This window comes from Coffea arabica, chromosome 7e (genome assembly GCF_036785885.1).
Source record: "Coffea arabica cultivar ET-39 chromosome 7e, Coffea Arabica ET-39 HiFi, whole genome shotgun sequence".
Classification (NCBI taxonomy): domain Eukaryota; kingdom Viridiplantae; phylum Streptophyta; class Magnoliopsida; order Gentianales; family Rubiaceae; genus Coffea; species Coffea arabica.
The window spans coordinates 18005264-18029586 of record NC_092323.1 but is presented as its reverse complement, the minus strand read 5'-3'; the positions used below and the strand labels follow the sequence as shown (position 1 = coordinate 18029586).

Below are 24323 nucleotides of genomic sequence, written 5' to 3'. Positions count from 1 at the left end.
AAAAAAATCAATTTCAAAAAATAGATACTGTCTAGAAATGGAGAAACATACAATGACAAGAAAACCCTTATTCATTTGTATATCTTCACACAAATATCACAAGTAAATTTTACAATTACGCACTTTTACAAATATGAAGAATTTTTCATGTTGCACCCAATGAAATTTCAATATACAAAAAATGATGACACCTTTGTAACTGAACTAGCAGTATTAAACTAGGAAAAAGAAACCTAAAATAGCACCATACAAACTACTATTATCATTAATAGCAACTGATTAAAACAAGAAAAACTGAAATAAAATTGAAAACTATTTATAAAATGACATAAAGTAAATAGCAAATGAATTAAAAAGCTAGAATACAATTCAAATAATACCAAAGACAACATCCAAATCACTGATATCCAGGGGAAGACAAATATTGTTATTGACAATAATATAGTAATGCTTCATTTGTATTGGTTTGAGCAAACCAAATCCATCCATCAAGTCAGAAACCATCTCCAATGATTAAATAAGGATTATAATAAGAGTAAATATAAAATGAAGAATGATAAATGAAAATGATATCCAAATTGTCTTTGGCGATATCCAAAATACCCTTATTTTTCTAATGATTACATATATTTATTGCATTGCAATATTAGTGAATAATGGAAGCGATTATGAAATGAAAAGTTTTAAAATTAAGTAAATTTCATTTATGGTGACAATTGTAATTAGACATATTTAATGCATTTTAATAATTGATAATAATGATAGCAGTTATGGATTAAAAGTTGGCAATTAAAAACTAAAACACTGCAATATACAAAAAATTAATGTTAAAATTATTAATTAGCCACAATTCTCGTTCCAATTTCATGATCATAAAAAAAAACTAATATCAAAACAAAAAATATTGTCCTCATATGAAAAAAGTAGACTTGTTGCTTTTGCTCATAAAAAAAACTAATATCAAAACAAAAAATATTGTCCTCATATGAAAAAAGTAGACTTGTTGCTTTTGCTTCCCATTGGATTGTGCTGAAAACATGAATAAAAGAAAAGGAAAATAGAAAAACTCCAACTATCTCTATCTATAAAATTTCAATTATTAGAATGTACAAGTCAAAAAAACTTTATGTGGTAGATCATTTATACTCCATTATTGACAAAAATAGAATTAACATAATACAAAGAATTCAAATTACATGTATGTTTATTTTGCTAACTTAATTATATTCTTCGCTTATAAAAAATTGTGATGATTGTGGTTTATATGCAATAGGGTCATGAATATACAATAATTTTGGTAAAACATGATATTATCGATATTTGATATGTTAGAGTTCAAGCTATAAATCAAAAAGTGTTTCGTTCATGATTTCAAATTCAATCCTAAGGGATATGTCAACTACATTGGAATGTTTTCTGTCTCTTTTCATTTAATAAAAATTTTAAAAGTAACTAGCTTAAAAAAAAAATAACTTAAAAATACTATATTATGATGTTGATGATTAAAATTTCATAAAAAATTTTTAGTATCTGAAAAATAATATATTTTAAGATATTACAATCACGTGAACTATTACTACTGTTGTACAAATGGCTCCTTCGATCGGATGAACTTGTCAAATTTGACTAAAGAGTAACCTGTGTACTGAGTCACTTAAGTGAATTTGTCTTAGCCTTTGCAGAAACTAAGACATTACAACTACAGATTCTATTGCATTCAATATTCTAGCTCTAGGTTTTTTGAATGTTTTCTTGATATGTGATGACCATAAAACCTCCTTCTGTAGTATTTGTAAGAACTATATTTACCTTGGATTTGGGGCAGGGACGGTCATCAGTATGACCGTCCCTGCACGGTTAAAAATTTGTGCGGCTGAAAATTGGCCCTCAAAATTTTGTGCGGCTGAAATAACACCATGTAACTCGAAATCCGCGCCAAGTGTGGGGCCCACCACTATCTGTTGTGAAAATACATCCTGTGAAAAAAAAGTTACGCGCAGTTGAACCAATGTTACGCGCAGTTGAAATGAGCTAAAATTGGCAGGGACGGTTGCACCTGCAACCGTCCCTGCCCCGAGTCCATTTACCTTACACTCGGGGATATGGCCGTGGCAATCATTTACATGTTTACCTTTATTGAAGCATAACCAACATGGACTACAACAAGACCGTGCAAATCAGCTTTGCATGTCAAGCTTCATTTATTAAATGAAAATTTTCATAAAGCTCTCGTCATATTCTCCAAATCCTATCCAGACACATGAGTAAAAGTGGCGGTTTGGATTCATGCAAATTTAAACATTGGTAAAAGTTTTCAAACAAATAGAATTATTTGATAACATTTTATGCTTTTAGTTTATGGGTGCAACATTCTTGAACGTTGATTTTTTTATTTGAAAATGGTAATTGGATTATTTTTTTCATTATCTTTCCCACATGTCTTATTGTTTTTAGTTTACTTTTTAATTTATATGGTATGCATCTTGATTCAAGTTAATGCCGAAAGAAGACATAAGGGCAAATTCTTGGGCTATCAATGCATCAAGCTGAGCAGACCTCTCGTTCAAACCCCTAGCTTTCATTGGTCCCATTGTCATAGGCTTATGGATAGTTTTTATAATGGCTACTCCGTCTGATCTTATCCAACGAGAATTGGAAAGATCTAACTTCAACATTTTACCTAAAGATGAGCTACCAGACTAGAGCCAGGCTAAAGATTTTGAGATTATTTATTAGTACATTTCCAAGACTCGATTCCTAATCTTTCTTATAGATCATTAAGCTCTCTCTTTCCATAAACCCACATACAGTAATTATATATCCAAACCTGTGAATGCTCATGTCAAAAATTTTTCCCCTCACAAACCTAAGGTCTAGGTTTGAGTATTAATAAAATTAGTGAATTTGGGTTTGGATCTATCCTAAAACCCTACCATTGATACACCTAACTAAGTTTAGAAACCACAAAAGAGAATTTCACTACAACAAATTGGGATTTTTACGGCACTTTTAGTGCGGCACAGGGGCAATTTGTCGCAAATAACTAATGCAATGATAATTTTGCTGTAAAGTAAGCCGTACTAAAATGACATCGTCCCTTGACTACAAATTGACGCAAAGTTGGTCCCCTGAGAGGCTGAGACAAATTAGCTGATATTCTCATTTTGTCTCTCTATCTCTCAGTCAGGACTTTCTCCAAACTTTCAAGAAATTTCCATCTTCTCTCTCAAATCTGAAAACCTAGCTTCAAATTCCTCTTTTAACAATTTCGATCCTGCTTTGATTCTGAATTTTCATTTACTATTGAATCTCTAATGTCTTCAAAGTGCCTAATTTCCCAATCTAAACTTCCGATCTCTAAGGTTTCAAGAAGTATTTGCCAACAAAAAGGAATTATAATTCACTAGCTGAAGTAGAAGCAGTGACAAAGTTATTCGGTTCAGTTTACATTGCAACAAAGATGCTATCCTCAGTCGAAACCTGTACTCCGACCTTTTTTTTTTCAATTTCTATATCAAAATCTCTGTTGTGTCGGAATACAATATTTGCTAATCTCTTTGATCCTAAATGTTGATCAATTAATCTTTCTCGCTCTCTTTGAAACCTAATTCCACCTCCTTCATCTTTATTCTTTGCAGTAGAAATAGCTTAAGTAGATTCTCAAAGGAAAATTGTGAGACTTATACCTAGCGATAGTTTTATCTCAATTTTGCGTTTGTTTCTTATTCGATTCTTAGGTTTGTTTCTTTGTTTTATCTTTGCAATAGAAATACCAAACTGAAACAATTACTAGACCCCAGATAAGCAAAAGGATAGCAAAGATATCCCTCATTGCACAGCCGAAGTCCCTCATTGCAGATAAACTCATTGGCAATAGAGGGAAATAAGTATCTCATTGCACAGCCGGAGTCCCTGCTCCAGTACCAGTCTAATTCCCTTTCAATTATTTCTGTATCATTCAGAATTGTTAACTTCTTTTCTCAAAAGAAGCAAGAAAATCTTTAAGTTAAGTTCTGGTATATAGGATTAAGTAAACTCCTTGGCAACAAAGGGAAATAAGTACCTCATTATTCAGCCGGAGTCCCTACTCCAGTACCAGTCTAATTCCCTTTTAATTATTTCTATATCATTTGTAATTGTTAACTTCTTTTCTCAAAAGAAGCAATAATTATATGTATATATATATATGTATAGTTGGAGAATGAATATGTGTTGTTAAAGTAGGACTTTTGGATTCTTAACATGAATTTAACTTGATTTGAGGTCAAATTTCATTCTCTCTATGGACTTTTAAATACCTTTGAGTATTATCAACTTTTTGCCGTGTTTGTTGTTTTGTTTATTTTGCCATGTCTTTTCTACTAAAACTGAGCTATTCTTGGAAAGTGACACCCTAAAATTTAGCTAAAAATCCTAACTTTGTGGTTATATACCCATATTTGATGATGGTATATTAGAATTTAGATAGTGCAGCATAGTTGCCTTTCATCCTTGCCTTTCTAGCACAACAAGCTTGGTATGTTCGAGATGCATTGGAACCCAAATGGAATAAGTTGTCAAGATGAGCCCTCGAGATCTTTTTATTATTGATCCAGAAATTGATATATGTGAAGATATCTAGGATGAGCATTCTGCGTGGCAACATGTTAATCACAATAATTCTGAGGATGGTAATGTTTCATGCGTTAGGGGAGGTGTTGATGGAGTTATACTTGATGCATGAACTACAAAATCCAAAACACATGTTGCTGAAGTTGATGATGGATTCTTCTCTGATGAGGATAATCTTGGGTTGGCAATACGATTGACGATAAATGTGATGATGATGATTTTTTTGATGAAGCCCAACAAGAAAACGAGGCTGATGATTAACTCTAATTTTGGAACATAATGCTAACATTTTATTATATGAAGTTCATAATGTCAATATTAGATGAAGTTAATATTGATTAATATGAAAAAATATTAATTGTGGGATCATTTCCACTGCATGTCAATTTATGATTCCTTATGTTCATATTAGTCTCCTTGATACCCTGCATTCTACTTCGACCTTAATATGGTATTATTTGGTTTTATGTTAGGCTCGCTTTTGTCTTGGTCTATCATTTTCCTTGTTGACTACTATTTGTGCATCAGTTCCTTGTTGATATTGAATTGACTAGTCTTTTGTTATATTAGAACCACTATACAAAGAAAAAAAGAAGCAGGACTACTTGCAAACTTGCTTGAGGTATTGAAAAAGTTTCTGGAAATAACTCTATTCTTTTTATGCTTGTGATAGAAGACCAATTTTACTCGCTAAGAATATGCCTATTGTACTGTTGATATAGTTCCTTATGCTTGTTAAGCCTGGATTTGCATTCAGAAGTATTTTTTTGTTTTATTAATAAATAGTGACTTTATTTGATAAAATATAAGGAGGTCATACACGTAAAGCAAAAACAAAAGAGCACTATTTCTACCTTAACTTGCTACACTCTAACTCTACGAAAGCTTGGAATTCCCGACCGATCAAGAGCAAAGTCACCTCTCACCAAGCGAGGCAAATCACGAAATGAGTCATACGTTGAAGATATTCCTGAATCCACTCCAATGTTTGCAAGTCAGTCAGCCGGTTTATTCGCTTCCCGAAAGCAGTGTGACACCTCTCTAAAGAACCTTCTATCTTTTAGCAGTTCCTGTAAGTGCCCTCGCAACCGCCATGGACACTGTGCTTTCCCTTGGGTGACCTGAACTAGTACCAAAGAGTTAGATTCTAAGTGCAAATCAGAATACCCACAGGCAATAGCCAGCCTATCACCATAAATCAGCGCTTTCAATTCAGCCTGCAAACTCGTCATCTTCCCAAAGAAACACGAGTATCTCAAAAGAAACCTTCCTTCCGAACACCGAAGCATCCCCCCACCTCCACTCACACCCGGGTTACCTCTAGAACAACCATCTGAGTTCAACTTGACCACATGTTGCACTGGACACCTCTGACGGGTATTTGCTATATACGTACAAGTTAAAAAATCGAATTACACCCGTTTACTGCAAGTATACAGGTCAATTAGTAGTTTAGGGTATATATCGGGTCGATCCCATGAGAAAGAGTGAACAATTACCGGTATTACTAAACCTTCTATATTATTTAGACTATCAATGAATTATAACAAATTTAACCTACTGAAATTATACAAAATAACAAATGAATGCTCCTTAGGTTATGGTATCTCTAACTACTCATGCAATTACCATTTTTGGATTATTGAGTATTACATCTAAGCTAGTTATGGTGTAATTTCCGTATGCATTTGAATCCTACTTTCGTAGTGAATCAATTATACTCATAACTAATCCATACCTATTCTCATGGTTATGAAATTAGCTATAAGTTCATTTCTTCAATAAAATTACATGAAATTAATCACCAAAACCCCATAGATGCACCTCTACTCTCGTGAGTGTACTCTCCATGTTTAGCACTTATTGAACTAATGTTAATTCTCAATTTTCATTGCAGAAATAACACCTTAGATAATCACAATTAATGGTACCCGATTAATCATGATTTAAAGAGCTAAAGTGCTAAATAACTTGCTGAAATCATAACAGTCAAATTGCCAAATAATAAGCACTAACAATCATAGAAAGTTCAACCAAACCCAAGACATAAACTTTAAAGACACATAAATAACATAAATTCCAGAACTTGTATATTAGCTAAACTTGGAATCAAGTACAAAAGATAAAGAATTGGAAAGAAATGTAACCCTTGTCATATGAGTTCATCTCCTTGCCTTCTTCATCCTCAAACCTCTTCTTCATCTAACTAATAAACAAGAAAGATGAACTGACTAGTTAAAACTATCCTACACTAAGGAAATGAAAGAACTACATTTCTGCAAACTTCAAGCTTCTCCCGTACAATAATCTCAGACCTCCCAAATGTCTCTACATATAAACTACTCCAAAACTCATTTTCCACTGGTCAAATTTTCCATACTTGATTCCCAAATCTGAAATTGTTAAGATAGTCAATAACAAATGTTTTTGACTTGAAAATAAGCCATATTGTCTACCCTTTTGTCTTCTGAACCATGAGCACCGAATTCCCTTGCAACTTATAGCTGGAAAGTAGTCTGAACACAAGAGAAATGGCTGAACAAATTACAGAATTTCGGCTACAAAACGCGCCTACACAAAACGCGGCTTTCAGTCGCGTTTTATCAACTCGCGTTTTCAATTCTGTGTTTTTGGCTTCATTTCCACTGCAATTTTCTCTATGATGGAGGCCGAAATAGCTTTTGTGTAAAACACAAAAGTTTTAGCCCTTTGAATTAGCTTTCCAATGCTTTAAAAATAATCCAAATCGGAGTTTTGTAGACTGAGATATGACCGAAATACTAACACCTGATCAAACCCCTGTTTTCAACTTTGGATAGCAGTATTGAATTTTGGTATTTTGACTGAGTAATCAGCTGAATTGGATTCTGATGTCTTCATACCGAATTTAGATCTATCTCTTAATTTCAAAATGGTATAAAGATCACCTCAATCCAATATGTGTAGCTCCAGATATAGTCAAAATATGAAAATATGTCTGAGTTGTCAAAACTGACTTTTCTTGATTTTTTTGTCCTCAAATTGCATTTCTTCCTTTTACACTTCATATTTTATTTTCACCATTTTAAGCCATCATCAATCATCCAAATATCTTCTCAATGCACTTCATTTGATGATTGAATCATTAAACCTACAAAATATGAAGTTTTTACCATAAAAAATCAATAGAAATGCAATGTTAGCCACTTTAACATAAACTATAGATTTTTACCAAAACCTTAGTTATTTTAGTTATAAAACTAAATAATCAAACCAAAATTAACTAATAAAATACACTAAAAATACGTAAAATATATTCTTATCAACCTCCATCAAACCACCAAGGTTTTGTAAACCCTTTGCAGATCAGCCACCATACCAAAAAAAAGGGGCTAATCTTGTCCATTGGTAATGTTGCCTTTAAATTTAAGATGAAGAATGTCCCTGAGATCACCAAAAATTATCGCACAAACATGAACCACGGACAGCAGATGACCTTCAAACACAAATTTGTTCCGCATCTTCCACAAATTCCAATAGATTAGAGACGGCAGTAGGCGAAAATGATACTGGAGATACGGGTTCCGAGTAGGCTTCAACCACCAGCTAACCACCTTGTGTCTTACCTAGAGGAAACCCTAAACCCTCCAATCACCCCTTCAAAATACCCCCAAATTCTCTTTGCCACCTCTCTAGTGCAGAAAATGTGATCAATAACTCTTGACATGGATGCAGACAGCAAAAACAACGAGAAGGGCTGGGCCTAATATGCCAAGTTTATGCAACCTGTCCATCACCGGCAAACGGGATCCTATCAATCTTAACATGATAAAAGAAATCTTTGTTGGCAATCCTTGAAGCCAGAGCAACGAGTAGAGCTAGAAGCTGTTTCCACCTTCTCAAGCAATCTGGTAGGCCGATGCTAATGAGAAGTCACCTGAATTACTTGGAACAAACCATGGTATCTGCTTGGTCTAGAGAAGGAGGCGCAACACACAAAATCTGCCCCACTCATCGGCTAGGCACTACAGTGCTTAACCGTTGTACATTCTAGCAGCCCTGTTCAACAAAATCGAAAATTGCACATCCCTGAAAAGTGTCCACTTGTCGACATAATGGACCTGTTCCCAACCAACTATCATGCCAAAAACTCATATTACCTCTAGCCAAAACCCAACTGACATGTTGCTTAGCAACACCCTGGATAGACACCATTCTCTTCCAAGTCCAAGAATCCCCGGGAGAAGCATCAGCAAAACAAGGATGAAGATTGGGGCAATATTTACAGTGCATGAACTCAGCCCACAAAGATTGCCGCAGCCAGAAATGCCACCATAGTCTTATTGAGAAGGCATCAAACACATGCTTCGAGGATCTCAAACTCGCATCCCCCTGTCATATGATTTGCACAACTGGTCCCATTTTATCCAATGAAATCGTGGCCCAGCCTCTGAGGAGCTCCATAGAAAATTAGCAAAAATTTTATCCAACGTGCTAAAAATCGACTTGGGAGAGATTGACGCAGCGAATGTATGAATAGGCATAGAAGACAACACACTCTTTATTAGAGCTAATTTACCACCATGCGAAAGTAGCCTCTCTTTCCATGATAACACCTCACTCGTGACCGAGTTACAAACTCCCGAAAAGTAACATCTCTCCCGCCACCTTACATATAAGGGGCAACCCAAATATTTAACCGGAAACTCCTTTGATTGAAACCCAGTTATTTCTACAATAGAGTGTTTTTTGATCCCGAAAAAATTTAGATGAGACAAGACACAACTCTTTTGCTGGTTCACCTTTTGTCCTGACACTGAGACATAAGTGTCTAGAGCCTTTATAACCAACTGCACAGATCGCTTCAAACCACTAGAAAAGATAATAATATCATCTGCGTAAGCTAAATGAGTAACAGGCGGACAACCCAACAAAACTCTAAAAGGCGTAAAACCCCGATTGCTAACCTAAGAGTTCAGAAGGTGAGAGAGAACTTCAGCACTAATCACAAAGAGCACTGATGATATCGGATCTCCTTGTCTCAATCCACGACTAGATTTAAAGAATCCCTGAGGCGTACCATTAATTATTACTGAGAACCACACATTCGAAATAAGCCTCTCATATCTATCCACACCTCGACAAACCCAAACCTTCTTAACACTTGTAACAAAAAAGGCCAAGAGACTCTATCATAAGCTTTGGCCACATCAAGCTTTTGTACTACATTTCCCCCTGTATTCTTCCGATGAATATCAAACACAAACTCCTGGGCCAACAGAAAATTGTCAAAAATTTGCCTACGCTTAACAAAGTCACTCTGCTGAGAAGAAATAATACTTGGCAGCACCTTTAACAAACGAACAGTCAGGGTTTTTGAAATGACTTTATTGACAAAGTTGCAGAGACTTATGGGTCGAAATTGGCTAAAGTCTTGGGGTGAGTTTACCTTCGAAAATAGTACAATCAATGTCGAAGCAACACTTTTTGGCAGCTTATGACGCATTCAGAAGTATGTAAACATAAATGTGTGAATTGTGCAAGAACGATCTACTTAGATAAATACATGGATTGCTTTTGTCAACATATGCAAAAGCGTAGTTCTGAAGGGGCAAATTGGATGAGATAGACTGATTTAATGAGGATCCAGAGGTCGTGTTGGTCACAATAAGTGTACAAATCTGCACAAACAAGTCCTTTGACATTGTTCTTAGCTGAGTTTTAGCTCCTTTTCTTATCTCAAGTGTTTTGTCTGGAACATAGGCCAATAAAAAGACTTCAGCAGATAGTAACAAACAAAGGGGATTACCTTTCAATTACTGTATTTCGTTTCAAGACGTCTTTAAGTTTCTTCTTGTCTAATTGCTGGTACTCTCTTAGCATAAATAAATAACTGGATATTGCCTTCATATACTGATGATCATGTACTATTTTCTACCTTCTTTGAACGCATTCCTAGACCCTAATGCAAACGAATCTTTCTAGTTATTGTGTATTGAACCTCCTTATGACTTTTATAGCCACGATCCTCACCAAATTTGCTACTTGCTTGACAAGAATTATGCTTGTGTTGAACTTAGTGTTGCTAAAAACCTGAGAATCCATGCTTGTAGCTATATAGCATGGCTTGCTTCACGTTTTTTTTACTGTGCATGGTAAAATTTATAAACATAGATGCGTGTGAAACTCTAGTATTGTGAAGTTTATTGTCTATAAGGAAGTTGTGTGGTCCTTAGATTGTATTTCTTTAGTAGATGGTGGAGCACACCTTTTATCTTAGGAGTCTGCTCATTCTTCTTCTTCAATTCTCCTCCTCCCACCTTGGAATTTTATTGGATATAGTTCTATTGGGTAATGGGTATGGGTTACTTTCCCAAATTTGGAAGTGAATTTTAGTGAATGTAGTTCTATTGGGTATTGAAGAATGGTTATGACCATATTTTTGTGTTATTTCAGGATTTTGAGATATGAAAATATTTTTGAGAGATGTATGATGAAGTTGTGCTTTTGAAGACAAGCATTTCTTGGGATATATGTCATCTCGTCATTGGAGTGAACTATATTAAATGATAAAGTTTGTAGAATTTGACTAAAATAGTGTATGATACTTTATTCTAGTGTACTGTGGAACTTTAATTTTGTTATGATATTCGATTTTAGTATATTTGAGTAGGATAAATATTGTACTAAAAAAAATTGATTTTTGGCCTTTATATTAGTGACTTTTTTGCGACACAAGTTTATGTCGCATAACATTGTGGACATTTTTGGCGGCACTTTTTTTTACTGCAAGTAGAGTGGCGACACTCAAACTAGCATTGCAAAAAGTGATGCAAATACATGTGGCACGTCCCCAAATTGCGTTGTCTTCTTTTGTAACAGCTACTTTTGTGACACAATTGAATTCTGTCACTTTTGTGCCGCTAAAAGGTTTTTGCGGCACTTTTCTGACTTTTTGTGGCACAATTCTGGCATCACAATAAGCCTGTTTTCTTGTAATTTCGATTCAATTATATACCTAACATTAAGATAGTTTTGTTTTGTATATCCTTATAGTGAGCTACCATTTACAACTATAGCTCGTAAGAGTCCTTTTCCTTCAAGGAAGAAGGTGCGACAACTAGCTGGTAGACTTTGTTAAAAAGTTTTTGAGAGTGTTCTTCCATTGTTAATTAATGTTTAATCAGAGCATCAAAGGTAAGAAAGCGGACTATTTTTGTTTTTGCAGTAAATAAGTGCTATATAACAAAATTGAACCTCTAAATGAAAAAAACTAATTAATTTTTGCAATTTGAGTAACCACGATTAAAATATTTGTATTAAATATGTGCTACATCTCCATACTTTTGTCTTTGAATTCCAACCTTTTATTTATGAATAATATTGTAAATAGTTTTGCAATACTTGCAATAAACTTATATGTAGGACTATGAAAAGGCATTTGTGACCTGAAGTTTTCTTCTCTCTCCTTAAGTTAGCTTTTAAATATTACTAATTGTTACGGAGAAATCAAAGGGTAGCTAAGTGATAATTTTGAAAGTTCAAGAGAGCTGTCAAAAATGTCAGGGTAGATTTCTGACTATGTTTTCATCATTTTACATTCTCATCTATTGTGCATTACTTTCTCTTTTGCACACCGATATGATATTGGGGATGAAAACAATATTTATTCAAAATCAACTACACTAGTAAACAAATCAATCATGCAATTGAAGGTATAGTAAGCTAGAGCATTGCCAATTAAAAACACATGAGTGCTTGTTTTAAGGGAGATGTGAAGGCAAAAATGGGAGGAATTGCCCAAAGTGACAGATGTCATCTAAGGATGTTCAACAGTTAAAAACATTCAAGATGATAAGGTTAAAGAGTAGTATTGTATTTTTTTTAAAATAATATAGTTATGAGATTTTGACTAGTCATGAGAGTTTGTATTATTGAATTCAGGGATTTGCAGATCATACTTTGAAAGGATGTGTGTAGTTCCTTTTATAGTTTATATCAAATCAACTAGCTGTGTAAAAGAGTTGAGTCGAGTCAAACTTCGGTCTAATCGAATCAAGTCTCAACATAATTTTACGAAACTCGAACTCAAGCTCGACGAGATCAAAATGTCAAGTTCAAGCTCGAGGTCGACTCAAATTTGAGTCGAGCTCGAGCTTAAAAAAATAAAAAAAAAATTATTTTATTTTTAAAAAATAAATAAAATAATAATTTTTCTTAACAAATAATAAAATATTATGAATATATATGTAATTTGACTATTAAAATAAAAATAATAAAAAATATATATATCTATAATCGAGCTCGAATCGGTTCGCGAACTAACGAACTTAGTATTTTCGAGATTGAATTCGAGTTCGAGTTTGATTTGGTTAGCTCGAACTCGATGTTGACCGAACTTGAGTCGCTCGAGATCGACTTGTGAGTAGTTTGATTCGTTTGCAGTCTCAAAGCCAACTACCAAGGTGCCCAATTGTATTTGATTACAAAGAAACTCTACAAGAAATGACTGGTCTGAAATTAGATTGATCATTGTTATAAATTTTATATTGGATTTCTTTTGTGATATAAGATGTGTTGGCATCTGAAACTAAACTTAGAAATTTCTAAATTATTTTTGGTAGTTTTCAAATCAATAGTCGAGTAAGTAGCTAGCTTACGAAGTAAATGACATAAAATAGGCACATAACTTTCTAGATTTTATAGTCTTAATTGCTTAACTATTCATAACTGTATCAGTCGCTCGAGCATTTGTTGAGTGTGTTTTTGTATCCCACATCGGAACTTTTATAAAGAAGTATCTCCTTTTGGTGGTTATAAATATAGTGGAGTTAAGTAAGTTTAATTGTGCAAAGGGCACCAGCTCAAGTGCCATGTGTACCAATCCAAGAGAGTTTTGGGGGGCCCGCACCCCTGAGAGAAGTTTGGGTTTTGCATCAAACCAAAAGACCAAGTCATGCGCCTTTGGGCTATTAAGCATTTAGTGCTGTTTAGAATCTTTTGTATTTTTAGTTTTAGGTGCATTTTGGACTCGGAAATTATTTTCTAGGTTTTTGTATCCCCTCTTTTGTACTCTCTTTCTGTTATAATAAATTTGCTACCCCATCACCCATGGACGTAGGTCAATTAGACCAAACCACGTAAATTTTGTGTTTCTCTGTTTGATTTATTTGTTTTGTTATTGTCATTATTGAGTTGCCAAAAATTCTATTATTCTCGTTTATCAATTTCTTAAAACTAAACCTAACAATATTAAATGTAGATTGTGGTCAAACCATCAATTTTCAAAGTTAATTTTTTAATAGTATAAGTGTGAAGGCTCAAATCTAGAACTTTTCATTTACACTTCCTTTTCTTGAGCTACCCAGCCCATTCCTCCTATTGTCAAAGTTATCTTAATTGCTTTCATCAAATTAAACGTATTAGGATAAGCATAGCTCATTGCTCTCAAGGAAATCCCTACCCTTTTTCCTTGCTAGTTGTGTGATTACATGCATTTTTTTAAATTGTTTTTGTTTAGTAGGAGAGGGGTGAGGTTTAAGAAGTGGAAAGGAAAAAAAATTTGAATATAAACTCTCTAATTCTTGTAACCTCAACTGTAGCCACTATACCAAGATCTCTTTGGTGATTAAAGGCATAGCTTTTGAATTTTACCGTTTCTTTTATTTCTTTGTCCTAATCTCTTTTTCTTCCCCTAATAAATTTTAGGATGCTCCTATCCATGGCAAATTAAAGCTTGGGACTTTCTGTCCTGCAATTTGCTACAGTGCCAATCACCACTTTTGGCAGCCACCTCTTGGTAAGAAAAAGTAATAAACCCATTTGGTATTTATTAACACATTTAAATATATTTGCTAATAATTATTATCTTCTCTTACATTTATATACTTTCTCTATTTAATCTTATACATTCTCTCTTGTACTTATTTACTTTACCTAAATAATGTTACATTTCTAAAAATATGACACCCAAAATATATTTTAACAAGTATTAATTCAATGAGCACCTGTTAGACAAACTCATAAATAGTTTATCTAGGCCTTTGAATTTTTTATGGTAAGATAATTTATCTATTGCTTAAAGCCAACAAAAAAATCCATGAAGTTCATACTAAACAAAATGCCATAACCCGTAGAGCACAAAACCGACAAAAGTCCATGTAAATTAAGAAAAAAACCATGAAACCACAATATATAAAAAAACATATATGGGAGTACTATACACATGTCACATAATGCAAAGTTCAAATAAAAATAAAAATGTATAAAGTAATGATTTTTTTCTTCATATGGGCAGCTATGTTGGCAAGTTGGGCCAAAAGCATAGTTATTAAACCCGGCCCGGCCCGGCGGTTCAACCGGTCAATCCAGCGAACCGTCCATGAAACAGGGCCGATTTTGTAATTGGATCATTTGTACAAGAGAACCGTTGACTTTTCAACGGACCGACAGTTCAACCGGCCAATTCGGTTGAATCGGACGATTTTCTAAGGAACCCGGTTTTGGGTAAAAAAATGTTTAGCAAATGTTGCTGCGGTGCTGATTCAAACCTCGGATGTCAAATGCAAGGACTAAGCGCGCTTACCACTAGCCCATCAGCTCATTTGGTGCTTGTTTGCCCCTTCTATATTATATATTAGAGTTTTATTCTTATTTTGTTTGGAATCTTTTAATAAAATTTTATTATTCCCTAAATTCTATAAATTATGAAATGGATTTAAAAAATAACATATTACACAATTCATTTTAAAGAGAAATATTATTCTTAATAACCTTTTGCACTTAAAATTCGTAAATAAACTAGATAATTACATTTCCGTAAAATTTTATACTTGAAGTTTGGTGGATTACTAATTAAATTTAGGTTTTGTTAATTCTTATAAGAATTAATGATTCTATAATAAATTAGACTAATTGAGTCTTTACTATAACATAGTTTATTATAGTTTCAACCATATAAAAAATTATAAAAATAATATTTAAATATATGTAGTGACGCACCAGTTGGACCACTCATCCACAGGTTGAACCAGTAACCCGTTGACCCACCTCTTTCACCGGGTTCCTCTCTAGGTTGGGTTGAATAACTATGGCCAAAAGTCCTGAATGCAACATTACTATGTGATAGAAGGAAAAAGGGTTTTGAAACTCATAGGTTTGGGTTGTTTATTGGGCCTTGTATGGTAGCTGAATGGCCTAAACTGTTTGTAAAAGGATCCAAGATTTCTTCCTTGGGGCTGATCTTCTGTTGGATTGGGAAACCAGTCAGTTTGTTGGTTCTATTCACAAGTTATTACTTCCCAAGGTTTAATCTTCTTGTATTGGGATCTAAGAAGGCCTTTGAAGAAATCTTTGTTGTGAACTTTGCCTCTTTCTGATCTTGTCAAGAATATATGTTGATATTTTCTGGAGTTTGGGAATAGTTTTGATGAATTCTCTTGGGCTATTCCAGAATCATCATCAAATAATAATCAGGAAGAAATTCCTAAATTATCTATATATTCTTTCATAACTTACAAACAATTGCAGCTTGATAAGCTAGAGGTACTTAATATTGAGTACCCAAGCCTCAAAGTGGAATCTTATACAGAGGAAACATGGTTATCCAGCAAATACAATGGACAAACAGAGGAGACATGGATCTTCAACAAAATAAAGAGACAGTCTCAAATACAAGGAATATTTGGAAAATCAGATCTATCAAAATTGGCTAGATCTCGAATCAATATTTCAAGAGCCATCAGACCCATCAAATGGAGTCAGAAAAATCAGATATTCAAGAAGGAACAATGTAGATCCAAAGGCTCTGATACCAGACGGGATGAGGGGTTAGCCCCTTAAACCAGGAAAGTAAATAAGAATTAAGAGGAGGAAAGCATAAAAGTTAGGAAGTGGGTCGCAGTCGGACTGCCACTAGTTAGTATAGGCGGTTGAACCAGCCATGTATGATTAGTATAAACAAAATAAGAATAAGCAAATGGATATAAGGCGGCTCAGCCGACCATTTGATTGAATATAAGAATAAAAGAAAACTTACAAGGATATGAAGCTTCAAGCTCCTTTGTTTGATCTAAAAACTAGAATATAAAAACTAAGAACTTGTTTGTAGAGAGAGGGAGGAGAGTTTCTTCAAGCTAGAGAGAGAAGTTGTCTTGAAGAAATGGTGTTAGAATGGTGTGTGGAATGTGTTAGGTTTGAGGGGTATTTATAGCAAAATTTTCCGTAGTACTACAGTATTGCTACAGTGCGTGCTACAGTGCGACAGTTGTCTTTTGTTGGTGTGTTTGCATAGTAACTTGCCGGATTGCTACAGTGCTTCCGGTGCTACAGTAAAAATGATTTTTTCTGAATTTTGTTCAGCTTGAATGTTTCTAAAAGCATTTGTTCAGCAAATCATTGCTGATAATTCTTTTGATGCTTTTTTGATCCATTGTTTGTAATGTTGTGTATTTACTCCTTGTTTCTTGAGTAAATACTTGTTGAGAACCATTCTTTGTATGTATCTTCTTTGCATGAAGCATTGTTCCTTCAGAGTTTGTATGGAGTAATTTGATTCTTTTACTCCAACGTGATTGTATTTGTGTATGTGATATATATACAAAAGCAGGTACTTTTGCATTGTCGTGCCAATTTGATCTAGTGGTACGTAAAAAAAAAATCTTTTAAAGGTTAACTGTATAGAGTGTTATATTGCTATAAATTTTCTCCTTGAACAAAACATGCAAAAACACGTCTTTCGATTTTCACAAAACCTTACTGATTATAGCAAAGAAAGGCAATAGGGAGCTAAATAAAGAAAAAAGAAAATTGGATATAAAGAATAATTACTTACCCCCCTTAATTAAATAAGCAAACTCTAAAACGCTATCGTGGAACTCTACTTGCCAAAGTTTCAACAGCCAAAATTTTAAGTTACAAGATTTATTTGAATAAGAAGAGGAATTCAAATCTTATTAAGGGAAAGGAAAAGCTCCTTATCACCTCACCAACTATTCTAAACTCTTCACCATTAATAGACATTAATGGATAGTGACTTATCTAGAAAATTAATTAGTACTTGATCATTGAATGCATTTGTTAAAACATTGCAAGTCTAAAATATAGATTCAAATAGAATATCATACTGCTTTTATCCTTTACTTCCGATTTGGGAAGTTTGATGTGCTTTTTGCAGGAGGACTTCCTCTTTTATTTGGTCTGCAACTCTGCATTTCTCCGGGCTTCACTGATTTGCAAGTTGAAGTGGACTCATCATCACTTTTTCAGTTAATGAGTTCCAATGGTCCATATAAATGGCATCTTTGTAACACTATGCTACAGATTCAAGCGACTTTGCATGGCTTCAAGGGCTCTATTGTTCATGTTTATCGACAGGTGAATTCCGTTGCTGATGCTTTAGCAAATTTGAACCAGAGTGATGAATGTATTTTCAATTCGGTTGATCATATTCCTTCTAGGGTTGGAGCTTTAGTCAATCTTGACAGCATTAATATGCCTTATATTAGATTTCAAAATGAAGGGAGCAGTACTATATTGGAGGTCAGGTTGAGCTCTGCTTCCTTATTTTGTATTCTTCATCTTTTTTAATAAATAAAAATAGAGTTGACATCCTTCCCTCCTATATGAAATTTATCAAAAGGAAAAAACCCTAAGGTTCAAACAAGTTAAGTTATAAAATAGAGAGCCATACTGATTTTGTTCCTCTCATGGGCCGGGCAATATTGCAAGAATAATTCTCAAAGTCAGTACTATGTAAATGGCCCCAACAATAAGTAGAAGTACATTCATGTTTGGGAAAATAAGGAAGTCGTAAAGTTTACAGTTAGGGTATTATACGAAAGAAACATAAATCACAAAATTTCTCAAGCAAACTCCCACATTTACACGACCGGAGTCTATATTTGAAAAGGTAAGAAGAAATAGGACATTTTACTTAAAAAATAACTACTCACTTTTAGAAATTTTCCCTCAAAGCTTCCAAAAAAAAAAAGAAACTATAAAAACACAACTATATAATCAAGAAATTACTATTAAGGCATTAGAAATATTGCTAGAATTTTGCATAGTAAATTTAAAATACGTGGTACCTTTATTGGAAATAGATTTGGATGGTAGATTATTCTATGCATCATATATCTATATATATGATTAATTACACTTACCTTCTCTAAGATTTGGCCAAAAAAATCTACCCTTTGATCAAATTACAGTCAAACTCTTTGAATGGTAAAGCGTTTATGAAGTGCCCGCTTCACATTATTAGCTGTAAAAAACTTATGCTTGTATCAGGAAAATATATGTTTGAAATGACCGAATTTTCCTTTTGCAATTTGAGCTAATCACACATAGCTCCCCTGAAGTTTGTCCAGATATCAAAATAAATCTTATAATTTGTCTAACTTATAGCCCAGCACCTTAAACGGTTAAATATTTGTGAAAGAAACTGATGTGGAACATCGAGCCCTGGATTCAGGATCTGATAGGACCATTAATAAAGATATCCGAGAAGGCTGTTTTTTTTAGTATGATTAATTACTTTCTAAGTAGCTTCTAACTTTGTTCTCGTGTTTATTTTTGGTAACTTTCATAATTTAGTGTTTAGTCGTTTATAGCAGTTTCATGTTCGTTAAGTAGTTCTTCCATTTATTGTTTCCCCGTTCCTTCTGCATCTCTACTAAAATCTATAATTTGGCCTAGTTGTAATGGCTCATTATCTTTGACATATTTTGACATATTAAACACTTTCTATTGTTGATTTTATCAATGTTTCTTGAGAGCATTCATTGGTATCAGTTGATATCTGAGCATGTTTTTTCTGAGATGGTCAACGAACGTAAGGGCTTTTCTAACTCCAACGATGGAGCCAGGGACTTTGCTACAAACGCTTCATTGCAAGAACTCTCTAATTGTATGGATCTACACATGGATCGTATGGAAGTAATTATTAAAAATCTGGTGCAGCAATTGAACTTGCAAGGCAGACTGGATCGCGAAGGAAGGAGAGTTGTCCAAGATTTGTTAAGTTTTTTTTTTTTAAATCTTGTTTGAGTGTTGATTGTATATCACTCTTGATTCCTTTCTAAAAGAAGGTCATAGGTAACAAAATTTGAAAACATCCACTTTGTCAACTGAAGTGATAGCTAACAAAAGTTTTAATCTAATTTCTCAAAATTCCTAATAATTTTAATTCTTCTTTCCTACCATTTTTTTTCGTCTCCCTATGTGTTATGATTAATGTAACCAAAACCCTTGTAATATTTCATCATTAACAGCAGTGTTTTGGTCACAGGTTTAGTTGCTTTAGCCACCATTACTATAATATACTATGAAAAACATTTTTCTATGTTTATATGAAATTAATCAAATTTCATTCTTGAAATAGAATACAATATTAATTTTAATCCAACTCTAAACATTAAGTTTTGTTTTCTTGGATACAGAAACACCATTTAGAGAAAAAAAATATACACCTTTGCTACTAACCGTTCAGTATTTGCCTCTCTCTCCTGGCAGAAAGGGATTTAAAATACTATCTACTTTGAAGCTTTCCTTGTTTGTCTGTGTTTCTTGTAGAGAATCTTTTCAAAGAGTTGATTTGTGATTATGGAAGGAAAGAATTCAGCAACGTTCGTCACAGTTTTTCTCTGTTGGAGATGAGATCAGGAGTCTTACTATTACATGTTACTTTCTTAATTCTGAATTCTATATATATATTCATGTTTTTTGATTCAATTCTAGAAGTGCTAGCTGTGCCCTCAAAAGGAAAAGATAAATGCTGGGAATATACACAATGTATGCAACAATTAACAATCTTACTGGGCATTTTAATGCCATAACTACTGCATTGTTCACATTTTCCCTAAACTGAGGTTCCATAATTCATCTCATGCTTGCATGAATGTCCATATCTTTCAACAGCAGCAAGAAACACACACACACACTAACCTAAAGCTAATCCACAGCACTACCCAAAAGGCTAATTTTTGGATAGTACTGAGGCCCTTAAGTAGTGAACAGACACATCACTCACAACCGATGTGGGATAGGGAGTTGGGCATGAATGTCCATATCTGCATTCTAAATCTCTTACCAAATGTAAACCACATAAATTGGACAAATGGAGTGTTTATCGTGTAATGTCGTATATCATGATTTGGTAAGCCCTTTTTGTCTGACAATATGCTTCAGCAGTTCTTTTTTTTGTCATCAGAAGTGGAGAGGTGAGATTTAAGAAGTTATGGACGTACTATCCATATAGCTGTGATGCTGTTTCTGCCTAGAAGAAGAGACACCCCCTTTGTGTTGGTGGCTTGCATGTTCCACTGCAGAAGGACCACCTACCAGGAAAAATGAATGCTTTTAGCATAACTGCTTTACACAGGATATATATATATATATATATATATATATATATATGTATGTATGTATGCTTGAATATGCACATTTGATGTATGTGCACATACAAGCTCTACTGTGTTTTTTTTTTTACACAAAAGTTTTAGTATATGCATATGAGGATAAATTTGTAAATTTCTACCTGCAATAAAAAAGTATTTTTTTTATAATTTATGAAAAATAATCCGTACTCCATTACAAATTTCTTAAAACTTACACATTACTTGCGAATTTCCACGGTTCCTACCCCCTTTTTTGCAAATTTTCCAGATCTTTTTACCTGGTCTAGAAAAGAATCACCTATAGTTACAATTCTAGAATTCCTAAACATCAGCAGTAAACACCATGTTTCTCAAAATATAACGTCTGAATTGATTCAAAACTCCGGAGAACAGATTTACGCGTTTAAGCACTTCTATTGTTGAGGTGGCTTTGATGAGATAGTTTCTGTTGCATGAGATGACCAAATGCTCATAGTTTCTGTTCCCAAAAGTGTCTGTTACATACACATAAGATCCAGAGATAGAGAAATTTACCTGGTTTTCCTGCTCTTTGAGCTACTTTTGCTGTTGGTATTATTCATCTTTTGGTGAGTACTGTCTGTGCTAGTCGAGTCTATATCTGAACTTGCCATCCTCGAAGGTGTTGTCGTGGTAATTATTTTTGCCATCTTGGAACCTAGAAAAACTGGAACAAAAACTTTTAATAGTAAACGTTCACTATCCGTGCTAAAATCCCTTGATATTTTCTTCTGTTTGGAGTTTCTGTTTTTTTGCTCCTGTTTAACTTTGCTTTTGCAGCTTCCACCATCTTCCTTTCCAACTTCCTCCTGTCCGGGCTCTTCCATATTTTGCTCTTCTCTAATAAAATCTTTAAAGGACAGCTCTTCATATGGAGACTCACACTCCATCATCTCCATGAGCACCTGTTCACCATCTGCAGTAGCTTCTGATCCCTCCTGAGAAGATAAATACCTGCATTGGTTGCTAGATGACAGGAAAGGAGGAGATCCACAAACAAAATCCTTTGGAGCCGTCGCACTCGTCCATCGAGGCAGCGAGGAAGTGGCGGGATCATCTATGAGCTCATTCTCCGAGTCGAAATCTAGTTCATCGTTTCCTTCACAACCACATTTACAATTATCTGTTGATGGTTGCTCATCCTGCAAACGAACCTGATGAATTCTCTTCATCTGCATTCGCGATCAGACTGACAGATGAGATGGAGAGCACAAAGGTAGCTCATCATTTCCTAACTTGATTGTTCTTTGAAAGAGAATCGTGGGTTGGGGGGGGGGGGTGGTGGGAAGAGGAGCGGAAGGAGGACAACCGGGAGCAGGGTATAGATATAGATCTTCAGGTTTGATCCTGGGGTGTCAGAGGTAGGGGACAAATGCACTTTTGCCGTCTGGAGAAAAAAAAAAAAAATTGCCTTCCTTTTAATAGGGGATTTCTTTAGTAGCACTGGAATTATTTAAATTATTTTTCCTCAAGAAGAGTTTCTGGAACCTCAGACTTAGTCAATATAAATCTCTTTTTTTTAAGACTCTAGCATATGTAATGAAGTCTGAAGTTTCACCTGGCAAGCTGATTTCAGAAATAGCATCTGCCTTCAAAGGTTTTATTTTTGTTTTATAATTGTTTTCTGTTTTTGGGTGGTTGGTTCAATTAAGAATTATCTAATTCATGTACTGGAATTTGTATCTAATGTAAATGCATAACACATCAAACGAGCCTTAGAACAAAAACTTAACTCTCTGTTTATACACATTTTCTGCTGACTAATTCCTTTCCCCCGTACTTTCTAAAAGACAAATGATTTCCAGTTTGCAAAAACTAATTTTTCAAATACTAGTTTTTCAAATACTATTAAAATTTTTAAAAAGTACTTTAAAAGATACTCTAAAAAGTAATCTAATTTTTTTTAATATTTAAAAATATCTCAAAATATATTCTAAAAACTCTTCTACTCTTAAATATCCCAAAATATTTTCTCAAAATATCAAACTCTGTTACAGTAAAATTTTTGAAAAACATTTCCAAAAATAGCTAATCCAAACGGACCCAATTAGGTAATTTGTGATAAGAAGCCTTGTATCAGGTGCTGATTGGAGAAATAAGAGTTCAATAAACAGACAAGCAGCATATATAGTTATTATTGTGGCATTATCCTATGAAATCTATACTTCTTCGAGTAGTTGAAACCAATCTAACAACAAATAAAAAATAGTTTCGCTGCCAGCTGATTTTTGTTCTTTGCATTGAGCTTTATGTATGTGGCTTCAGTCATATTTGATAAACTCTTTTCGCTTTATGACAATTCAACCTTAAAAAAAAAAAGAAAAAGAACAAGGACAAATCAAATACATATGGGCACAATTATTTTATTTTATGCCAAGTGAATTTTAGTTTACTTGGTCATTTCGCCAGAGTACACATAATGCTTCGGACAAAGACAATGGTTTAGGTAATTCATCGACAACTTAAATATATTTAGTAAGTTCTAATAATTCGAGATTTTTGCATGTCACGTTAAAGAGTTTTTTTTTTTTGCATGTTACATCAAATCTGACTTGGTCATTGGACATATTGTTTGTACTATTATAGCAAGCCAATAAAACAAATCACGTATTGTATTGTTTTATTCTCTATTATCTTATGAACAATTCTATCTTAATTAATAATCTTTGGATCGCCAGTTTGAGTTAGAAATATATGAAAAACATCTAAAAAGTCTCCAATACCTAACTCAATTGGAAGGAAACATTAGCAATGTAACTGTGAGGTCTAGGACCTGTCGGCCTATCTCCCTATGTAAGGATTGTATACTCCTTTGAATGGAAAAGTTAAAAATAAAATCTTGAAAAAACAGGGAAAACGTAAAACAAATTGGGTTTGAAAAGAAAAAGATAGCAAAAGTAGTATCACTTTTGGTTATAGCAAGCGATGATTAGGGAGGTTTGGATTTTGATCACTATGGCAGGCAGCTTCTTGGTGAATCTGTTGCCCTAGAAGGTAAGAAGATGTTGTAAGAAATGTTTGTGATTGTATTTTGGTCAGATCAAATGTTGTCCGTCTCGATAACTTTATGCATGTAAAAAGATGTTGTACCAAGTGATTCTACTAATATACTTCTTCAGGATCCGATGCATAAACTACACTACTGATTCCTCATTAATTAAGAGTTCTTTATGAAAGTAAACTAATGTTTACTGTTTTTCTATTGAAAGGAAAAAAAATTATTTGCTACGATTCAAGATTTTGGGAGTGGAATCTAATTGAAAAGTGATTGTTCTTAGTGTACTTGGAAATTTGGACGAGTTTTTATCGAGTCAAAAA

General features: G+C 34.0%; 1 protein-coding gene across 1 annotated transcript; it reads right to left on the bottom strand.

Moving 5' to 3' along the window:
• Nucleotides 1–20652: 20652 nt before the first annotated feature.
• On the bottom strand, nucleotides 20653–22262 carry LOC140010906 (uncharacterized). Its single transcript, XM_072058532.1, has 2 exons — nucleotides 21522–22262; nucleotides 20653–20927 (listed from the first exon to the last, which is right to left on the bottom strand). The coding sequence occupies exons 1-2, from the start codon at nucleotides 22181–22183 to the stop codon at nucleotides 20867–20869; spliced, it is 723 nt and encodes a 240-aa protein (XP_071914633.1). The 5' UTR covers nucleotides 22184–22262; the 3' UTR covers nucleotides 20653–20866.
• Nucleotides 22263–24323: the final 2061 nt, after the last annotated feature.